This window comes from Gadus macrocephalus, chromosome 6 (genome assembly GCF_031168955.1).
Source record: "Gadus macrocephalus chromosome 6, ASM3116895v1".
In the NCBI taxonomy this organism is placed as follows: Eukaryota; Metazoa; Chordata; class Actinopteri; order Gadiformes; family Gadidae; genus Gadus; species Gadus macrocephalus.
Window position 1 is genome coordinate 19,864,086 of NC_082387.1, and position 9,608 is coordinate 19,873,693.

At 49.0% G+C, this 9,608-nt stretch overlaps 2 protein-coding genes across 12 annotated transcripts in view; one reads left to right on the top strand and one right to left on the bottom strand.

Moving 5' to 3' along the window:
• The first annotated feature begins 387 nt into the window (after nucleotides 1-387).
• Nucleotides 388-3,084, top strand: selenom (selenoprotein M). Its single transcript, XM_060054830.1, has 5 exons — nucleotides 388-705; nucleotides 1,394-1,429; nucleotides 1,519-1,553; nucleotides 1,865-1,943; nucleotides 2,454-3,084. Exons 1-5 carry the CDS (start codon nucleotides 607-609, stop codon nucleotides 2,700-2,702), a joined length of 498 nt encoding a protein of 165 aa, XP_059910813.1. The 5' UTR covers nucleotides 388-606; the 3' UTR covers nucleotides 2,703-3,084.
• Nucleotides 3,085-3,264: 180 nt separating this feature from the next.
• The window catches only part of smtnb (smoothelin b), a 51,680-nt gene continuing 45,336 nt past the window's right edge, over nucleotides 3,265-9,608 (bottom strand). For 9 of the 11 annotated variants that reach the window (XM_060054821.1, XM_060054823.1, XM_060054822.1 and 6 more), the window contains 4 exons: nucleotides 9,464-9,608; nucleotides 8,963-9,080; nucleotides 8,505-8,656; nucleotides 3,265-4,827 (listed from right to left, as the gene is read on the bottom strand). The exon at nucleotides 9,464-9,608 is cut by the window's right edge and continues 41 nt beyond it. In XM_060054821.1, the coding sequence (XP_059910804.1) occupies nucleotides 4,671-4,827; nucleotides 8,505-8,656; nucleotides 8,963-9,080; nucleotides 9,464-9,608 (572 nt within the window). In that variant the 3' untranslated portion in view covers nucleotides 3,265-4,670. Of the gene's footprint in view, nucleotides 4,828-6,361; nucleotides 6,542-8,504; nucleotides 8,657-8,962; nucleotides 9,081-9,463 lie in introns of all 11 variants that reach the window. The other 2 variants (XM_060054826.1, XM_060054818.1) reach the window with 1 other exon arrangement.

The window sequence follows — 9,608 nt, forward strand, 5'->3', positions numbered from 1 at the left end:
ACCATGCCTGTCGACGTAGATTATCATTATTTGTTAATCCCATAGGGGATTTATTAAATTAATATATTCTCTATTAAACACTAAATATAAGTAACAGCTTTTTACTATAGAACGCTTACTTAATTATATCTTTGGTAGTGAATGTTCAGATTCAAAATAACTTGCTCCTGACAGTAGAGCAAGGATTACTTCCCAGAGGAAACATCCTCCAAATGGTTTGGTGACTTTATATTTACTACATTATAATCTTACAATGACCAGAACCTGATATTTGTAGGTAATGCTCAATAGTTATTCCAAATCCTTTGGGTGAAGATTGTAGCCCCCCACCGCAGTATGTCTGCGGAGGTCCACCAGGCACTGTCTCGCTGAACGAGAGGTCATACTCACGTCCCTTTCTCACACAATTGGAGGTCTTACGCCCGCCCCTGTCTTGTCTTACGCCCGCCCCTGTCTCTCAGAACGTAGGAAGAGAATCGTTTGACGTGGCAAACGGTACGGACGCAGTCACACATATCATCCTTCGTCTCTCCATCATTACCTAACCTTCCAGGAAAGGACCTAGAATCTCCGATTCTTTCAGGCCCCAGTCCGTAAAGAAGGGAGATGATCTGGCTGCTTGTCTTCTCCAGTTTCCTCCATTGCGCGTCGACCTACGAGATCGACGTGAAGAAACTGGATGGTCTGGCGAAGGCGAAGGTGGAGGTAGGTTCCCGTCAACGTTATTACGGTATTATGCTGAATTACCGTTCATTTACACGATGATAAGAGTTGTAATGTTCAATAATAACAATAATAACCCTTTTATGTTTTGGTATTTGAATGAGTATTTGAATGAATATTTGAATATCCCCACATTTCCTGCTTCGCGCATGCGTGAGGGATGTGGGCAGCGTACATCAGAGAGGAGCAGCCAGCCTCACCTTTAACTTTAAAACTATGTATGTATATTAGGATGTACGTATAGACTACTTGTGAATTAAAATACATTAGTATCCTGAAAATCTGACAAGATATATTGAAGAATGTCTAGTTCCTAGTCTCAAAGACATATCTAGGTTATATATCTCTATGTGAAATGCTACCCTCCTCTTTGTGTAAACACTCACCACACCACCTCGGAAGCAGCTGTTGTAAAGCAGCTCACACCTGGTGTTGAGTTCCGGAGAGCAAAATACGTGGGGCCCGAGGGAACAGGGCCAACAAAACAATTAGGTTGGCCTAGAAAAACGTATCGAATGAACCGAAGTGCCCTGGAGCCTAATCACTGGTATAATAGGAGGCAGCAGGTGACCGCGCTACAGCATAGTGTAAAGCAAATCTAGTAATCAACATACTCTGTTAAGCTTATTACCAGTTGCTGTTTCTGATAACGTTTCCTGTGTCATTTCAGTCCTGCGGAGGATGACAGCTGAACCGGCTGAGAGAGGTGGGTTGCGGACGTGGTCTTCAACTAACGCAGCCACATGCTAAAGCAACACACAGTCAGTCTAACACAACCCTCTCTGCTCTCCCCAGGTCAAGGCCTTTGTGACCCAGGATATTCCTCTTTAGTATCCTTTCCATGCCTGTACGTCCTTTCTCCCCATCGTGTCATTTGTTCATATGATGCCTGAAGTAGTGCTTGGCACAGAGCTGATTTATGGGATGTATCCCCATGGCCACGGATCAATATTTAAAATGCTTGGTGAGTTTGCAATGTCAGAGGTTTCAGTCCATATAAAGAAAGAAGCCCACAGCCATGGGGTCACGCAGCGGTCTGCGTTGCGCTGCAGTGAGATATTTACTGTTCATAGCAATGTGTGAGGACCGCAGTGATGGGTGAGATGTCTGCTTGTGTTGCCTCCTGACCACCACCCCTCAGCCATAACCTGGTGATGAAGCACATTCCTGGAGCCGACCCTGAGCTCGTCCTCCTCAACCACTACTACGAAGAGCTGGACGTAAGACACACGCGCACACGCAGACACACGCGCAAATAGATAGACACACGCACACAGGCCCAGAGCGTTGCGAACAGTAAGCATTTTTTCACCGACTCGTGATCAGGGCTCAGCCCCCCGCTAGGCGCAGACAGAAGGTCTTCTAGCGTGTTTACATGCAGGTGCTGGAGGAGCCGACTTCAGTAAACAGGCTTCTACAAAGAATCCTGCCATTTTTTTCATTTCTGAAAAGAGATAAAATAAAATGTGTTATAACTTGAGTGGACATATATAACATTTATTAAGGTCTGCCAGCAGCCTGGGAACATTTATATATGTTCTACTTTAGGTGGCGGTGTTAAAGACAGATATGATCAATATTGGCGTATTCAAAGGTTTTAACCGAGCCGTTGGATTTGGAGCCATGATCAATACGCAGCCTCACCAGGGAACCTTTGAAAAGGAGCAGGAATCCGGTGAAAGCACAGAGTCCTGTTCTTCTTCCTGACTCTCCCCTTACCCTCCCCCCAGCGCATCGCCCTGTCGGACATGAGCCGCGCGGAGATCAACGATCTGCTGGTCCAGCTCGGCTTCTACATGAAGAGCGAGGCCGAGGAGGAGGTCCCAGAGGAGTTCCGCCTCCTCCCCGCCAAGGACAGCCCCTTCAAGGACCCCCCCGGGACCCCCCAGCCCAGCGGGGAGGCTCCCACAGAGCCCCCCCCGCCCAGCGAGGAGGCCGCCCCCGGGTCCCCGTCCCAAGCCCAGCGGTCTGAGCTGTAACTCAGTCACGCGGATCTCTTCAGAACATGAAGGCCCCTCATTAGGTAGTAACGTCTGGTCAATTAAGTATCTTTAAAACTTTTTTACACAAGCACAGTAACACAATAAGCAACGAGCCCCACCTTAACCACTTGACTCAAAACTGATGCTAAAAAAGATGCTAAGGCGTAGAACAGTCGATAATCTGACCTGCTGACTCTCTTGAGTGTCTGTTGACTTCCTGTCTGCTGTGAAACTGAATGAAGTCCCAGGCTGTAAGTCGTCTGATTGGCCTGGGACTGATGATGCATGATTCTACAGGGGGCGGGAATACACACATACAAGACGAGTGGAGTGGAGATTAATGATTGATGTTGTACAATAAAAACAAAACAAAAACTGACATTTTCGTGTTCTTTGGCAGACTATAGATTGGATGCACACACAAGCTTACATAATATACAAACACACTATTTGCATGTGTTTTCCCAGTCAAATACCCAATGGACCAAACCAAGTTTAACTGCTTCCCTGTATCCGTCAGAGCTTTTAGAGAGCGATAATCACACAATACACAACAAGGTTTCTTAATTTCTTTCAGAAGTTGGTTTTAATCGTTTCTCACATTGAACATGTGGTGCACTGATATATTAAATATGGATATCTGGCAGTTAATCTGATGGACAGAATGTCTTTTGAACGCTCCTTGTGTCCATTTTTTTAGTCTCAAGTTTGCAGTGATAAAATATTGCTAATAAATTATATCTAATTCTTCTGAAATTGAACAAAGACATTCCTTACATCAAATTGAGCTCAAAAGCCAACAAGAATTTTTTTGATAACCTAAATAATAAAAGTAGAAGGAAACATTTTGTTTCATGTCATGTTTTGTTAGCTTAAAAAAGGAAATGGCAGAGTGTGCTTCTCATCTTTACATGTTCATCAGAAAGCTAGCTTAAATTCAGAAAAATAATAAAACACCCTTTAGAGTCAACCTTTTTTTGATTTGTCTAGTCATCATGTACACATTAATAAAATATAATATAAATGTTTGTTTGTATGCAGCGGCAGTGGCCGTGTGTTGTCAGCAGGGGGCGTCGTCGTGCCGTTGAAGTAAATTAATCTCTAGATTCATAACAACGTACCTGCACGATATAAAAAACTTAAAAAACGTTGTAGGATTTGAACAAGGCATGTTACAGTTGGAGAATCCCCCGTAACTGGTCACACTACAGCAGGATAAGGCAGGTCGCAAGTTCAACACCAAACACCAGACGTTAAAAAATAACAACAGGAATTCAAGTTAAAAATGAGCATGCAGATTTTGGTTCAAAACATTTTTTTTAAGTACCAGAGTGAACATAGAAAACCCAAAGCAACATATATGCATATAATATCTTCAGTGACAGCGTCAACAACTGTGTTTTAATGTACAATAGTTACAATTGCAACGCCGCCAAAGCCATTCCCTCATCATGTAAAGGGGATTACTGCAATATATATTTTTTGGATCTTTCATAATTTCTCACAGGATGCAGCAGTAAAACCGCTTCCATAATGTGGACTTTTACCAGGAGGTCAACTGAGTTAAAATAAAATAAACATTTTAAAAGGTTTAAAAGCCATTTCAGAATATATAAATTGCACTCTTTTATACAGAGTGACGGGCTTTGTATCCACAATGTGCGTCTGGAGGCAATTCACTAACGCACGCAAACACACACACACGGGCACACACACAGACACAGACCTATCCTCCGCTCAAGGGGCAGCGGTGGCCTCACCTCGTCTCCCAGACGTCCCCTGAGGTCTCACACCTCCACAGGTCCGGAGCAGACGTCTTCCCTGGAGCCTCGAGGGACGAGGAGGACGTGAGGCTCTTTGGACATTTGGGGCACCGGTTCATTTTATCTATCATTTTTATGGACGATCCTCGATCCCTGGGGGGACGGGGACCTCAAGGGGGACGGGGGACGGGGGGGTCAGGGTTCAGAGGTCGGAGGCGCGGCCGAGGGTCCTGAGCTCGTGTCTGCGCAGGTGGTTGACCAGAGACTGGACGTAGGTGAAGACACACTTGGAGTCGGGCTTGTTCCCCATCATCATCATGTCCTCCACCTCCAGCAGAGGCATGCAGTCGGCGTAGGTCCTGGGGGGAGGAGACACACCGTCAGGGGGACCGGGAGGACAGACAGACAGCAGGGACCGGGAGGACAGACACACCGTCAGGGGGACCGGGAGGACAGACAGACAGCAGGGACCGGGAGGACAGACAGACCGTCAGGGGGACCGGGAGGACAGACAGACCGTCAGGGGGACCGGGAGGACAGACAGACAGCAGGGACCGGGAGGACAGACAGACCGTCAGGGGGACCGGGAGGACAGACAGACCGTCAGGGGGACCGGGAGGACAGACAGACCGTCAGGAGGACCGGGAGGACAGACAGACCGTCAGGAGGACCGGGATGGACTGACGTGATTTTGGAAGTCTCCCAGCGGAACATAATATGTTTCCCCGGAACAGAAAAACGTCAGATTCAATTCAAGTCTTCTTTTTCATCTTATTTATTTATTATTATGTGATGTCTAAAATCAAATTAATAAACTATTGTCCAAAATATCTAATGGAGACACGTCTTTCTGTCAAGTATAATATATATATCTAAATATGGTCATCTGAAATTGTTGTCATATTAGAAATAGCCACAAGGGGACAGCATTCCCATTACCTTAAATTGCTATTCCGAAATCCCAACAGTTTATGAGACCCCAGTCTTCACTTCAATTATACAGGTTATTTTGTTCTGTCTTTGCTCAGCAGAGCCAGAGCATAGCCGACAAGTGTGGCTTTTTAATAAGGGGCCATGAGAGCCTGTTATTAAATCACAAAGATGAGCTCCATGGGCCATTAGCAGTCCTGTCTCAGTCTAAAGAAACGTCAACATCATAAAAAACCTCTTTTGCCTTTTTTGAAGATAGGGGAGAGGCTGTGTTTTAACTAGGGCCAAGGAGCCATAAAATGCCCTAGAAGGCATTCAAACAGTCAGGTACATAGACATGTGTAAATCTACCCTGAAATACACAAGGACACTCAGAGGACAACATGCTCTGTTTCCAGTCCGCTCTGCAGCGCTGCCTCCCAGTTCCTTTTAAAGAGCGGAGCCACCGACCAGAAGCCTGGAGGAGTGGCCTGCTGCCACACTGGGTCGCTTCTACACAACCCGGCAGCGTCCAGTCGGCGCACAGGAGAAAACATGGATCGAGCAATTGACCGCTGTTAGAGAGGACTCCCTTTTCATACCCGACCAAGCTCAGACACACAACACACTAGTGTCCTGACCAAAGAGTCCCTTCAACTTTGTATCTAAAATAAAAATGCACACACGCCGGCTCGCACACATGCACGCACACACACACACACGTACGCACGCAGGCAGGCAGGCACGCACACGCCTTGACAGGTGTGTCAAGGCGTGTTATACATGCGGCCTCTTTATCCAAGAGGCCGCAGCACTTTAATAAATCAAGTTATACGATCCACTCACACACAGTACTGCACCACACACCTTTTGTTGTCACCAACACTAGAAGTCAGGCTGTTCGGTGCTAGAGATGAGACATGGGTTCCAGTGCTATGATAGTAATGATGGATGTTAAAGGTCTTCCGAGTGCTCCTCTCTCACCATGGGGTACCGCACGCCTCCGACCCCTAGGAGGAGGCGGAGCTCTTGGTCTTCACCAAGCCCTTCAGCACCAGCCCCCTGTAGAACTCCTGCAGGTACGTGTACACACACTTCCAGTCCGGCTCGCGCATCTTCACCATGTCCTCCACGTCCAGCAGCTGGGGACAGTCCACTAGCTTCCTGTATCCGGGGAGGGGGGGGGGACCCAACGACCAATCAGGGCAGAGGAGGGCGCAAGGGGAGGGGGAGGGAGAGAAGAAGGAAAGGAGGATGGAGAGGGAGAGAGAGAGTGAGAGAGAGAGACAGAGACAGAGCGAGAGAGAGAGAGAGACAGAGAGACAGAGAGAGAGACAGAGAGAGAGAGAGAACGAGAGAGAGAGAGGATTTTAGAAAAGGGAACGGAGAGGACATTGATGTCGAGAGAGATTGAAAGTTTGAAAGGGGAGAAGAGAGATTTGACAAGACCAAAACAAGACAAAAATGGAGAGAAAAAAGGATGGGAAGAGAAATGCAGAGAACATTTGACAGAGTAGAACAAGGAGAGTAGAGGGTAGGGCACAGATAATGAACCAGAACGATGAGATGAAGGAAGAGGAGGACAGATGAAGGTGTGGCCAGCCCAGTAGGAGGAGTCAGGGTGAAGAGACATGGAGAGAGAGACACAAAAACAAACATTACACTCAGTGTGGTGTTGATATATGACTTAATGTATATATCAATGTATACATCACATGCCTCGTGAACACAACGATGCATTGGTGGCATTCACAAACAAACAACTCTTAAATGCACTAAAAGGCACAACAACACAAACGCACAAACAACACCCCAATAGTCGAGGACTATTTGGAATATTTGTCTGCTTGGTTGTTTCTATACCGTGAGACTTTAGACGTGTCAAAATATACACTGACCACATTCACCCAGACCCTTTTGATGCGTAAAGATAAAACACTATGCGCTGTCGTCGGGATTTGTGTTAGCAGAGGAAGGAACTCTGCTTCAGCGTTCTTTATGTCTACCAGGATGGGCTTCAGGCCGCATGCATGCAGCCTCTCTCCTGCACTTCATACTCTCTCAAGCATCAAAAGGTCTGGAGTGAATGAGGCTCAGAGTCGATCTTAACCACGCAGGGTGAGCACAACAACAGAGTCCTGCAAGGAGACAGTAAATACACAGAGTACATTTGGTGACGCAACACACACACACACACACACACACACACACACACACACACACACACACACACACACACACACACACACATCACAGCTACTGGTGGGGGGGGGGGGGGGGGGGGGTGAGGTGGGGGGGGGTGGTGGTGGGTGAGGGGCGTGGGTGTCCATCCAAACCCAAGTGACACAAGTGCAGAAGATACCCACAATCAGTGGGCCAATCAGGTGCCGGCGCGTCGGGTGGAGGCCCTGTTACCGTGGCAACGTGAGAATACAGAGCGCAGACCTGCGGCGGGGGGGGGAGGTGCTAGGGTGGGGGTGGGGGTCGTGGAGGGCGGGGCTAAAGCGAGTAGGACCACACCCCGGAGGGGGAGGACGGGAGACGGAGAGGGACAGTCTAGGAGGGGAGGAAGAGGAGGAGGAAGAGAGGAAGACAAAAGGGGAGGGGGGAGGAGGCTCTTTCTGTTGACCTGATGGTGGTTCAGAGGGAGCGTTCGGGCTCCCGGGGTTAGAGGCTGTGGTGGCGACGACGAGGATGAGGAGGAGGAGGAGGAAGGGGTTTGTCAGTGTCACTCAGGATGGAGGGCAGGGTTTAGGAGGTAGGTGTGGGCGTCTCCAGACACCTGACAGAGACATGAGAGGTTAACCCTGGGTCACAGGGGGGGGGGGATGAGATCCAGGATCCAGGGCTGGGAGGGGGGCCCGTTGTGACCCCTGGTGCTTCCACAGAAGACCTCGGCGTTCCCTACACCGCAACCGCCTTTCAGAATGACCCACCTTGGGTGCAGCGCCCAGCGTGAGTGGACGGCTTTGGTCCCTCTTTCTGACCCCAGGGCGTCTCATGGCCAAGAGAAGCCCCCAGTGGACCCCTCTCCCCCACGCTGACAGGAGACCCCCCAGGGGGGGGGGTCAGTCACCGGTCAGCAGGGACAGAACCAGACACACGGCAGCCAGAAGGCCGGACTCACTCTGCGTTGCTGAAGGCCACCTCAAAGTTGTGCCGGCGGTTTGAGGGGCTCAGGGCTTCGTAGTCGAAGGCCTCGGGGAAGAAGTGATGGACCAGGGCGCAGAAGGCCATGCCGCTGCTCCAGCTGGACGAGAAGTTCTGGATCTCCACGTTCTGGGGGCACACATCACACACATCACACATAGCACAGGACACCGTGAGATCCCTGTGATTAACAGTGGGAGGGCGAACCAGGTGTGGAGCAGCAAATTATACAGAAAAAACAGGAACAGCGGAGCTCGCAGCAGGGTATAAGACCTTCTTATGACGCTCCCAATGCAGTGAGAGCCTCTGGTCTTATTAGGGAATGACATGAACCTGCAGACTGCGTTATTCATCTTCAAATTTGCATGTGTAGAGAAGAGTAGAAGAATCGGTACCATCCCAACAGGGGCGATTCATATGTGGTGTGGGGGTTACCTCGTAGCAGCGGGTCTTAGCCCGGCACCAGTCCAGCAGCATCTGCTTGATGGAGTTGGCGTTGGGAACGCCGAAGCTGGTGGACCTCTGAACCTTAGCAACCGCCTGGTTCCCAGGGCTAAAGACAGAAGACGTTTGAAAGTCGTTTTTAGGTTGGAACATCCTTGTGGGAAGGCCCTACTTTCAGAGAAAGTGGTTTTCAGTTTACTTTCGATCAGAAAATGCTGATACTGTGCTGATAAGTATATCGGACAAAATCTAAATTTTGAATAAATAGTTAAAGATTCAAGAAAACAGCCATCTTTCAGCTATTAGTGAGTATAAGGCAACTTAGATGTGGTCTGCCCCCTTCTCATTTCTGACAAATCATGGCCTCTCTTCCCTGATTGGTTCAGTGTCTTCCCTACAGCCCCTTCGTCAGTAAAGGCTGAGGCTGGAGGGCCTCAAGCTGACGAGGCTGTGGTGTGTTCTCTGGATAAACGAGTGAGAGAGGGTCCTCACCCGCCGCCCTCCTTCTCAAGCCTCTCGATCATGGCCTTGCGGGCCGTCATGGCGGAGCCCTTGGGCATGCTCTGGGCCCTCATCAGCTCCTTCCGCTGCTCCGCCTGCCGCCGCTCCACCGCCGCCAGCCCCCCCCTGCTGCCCC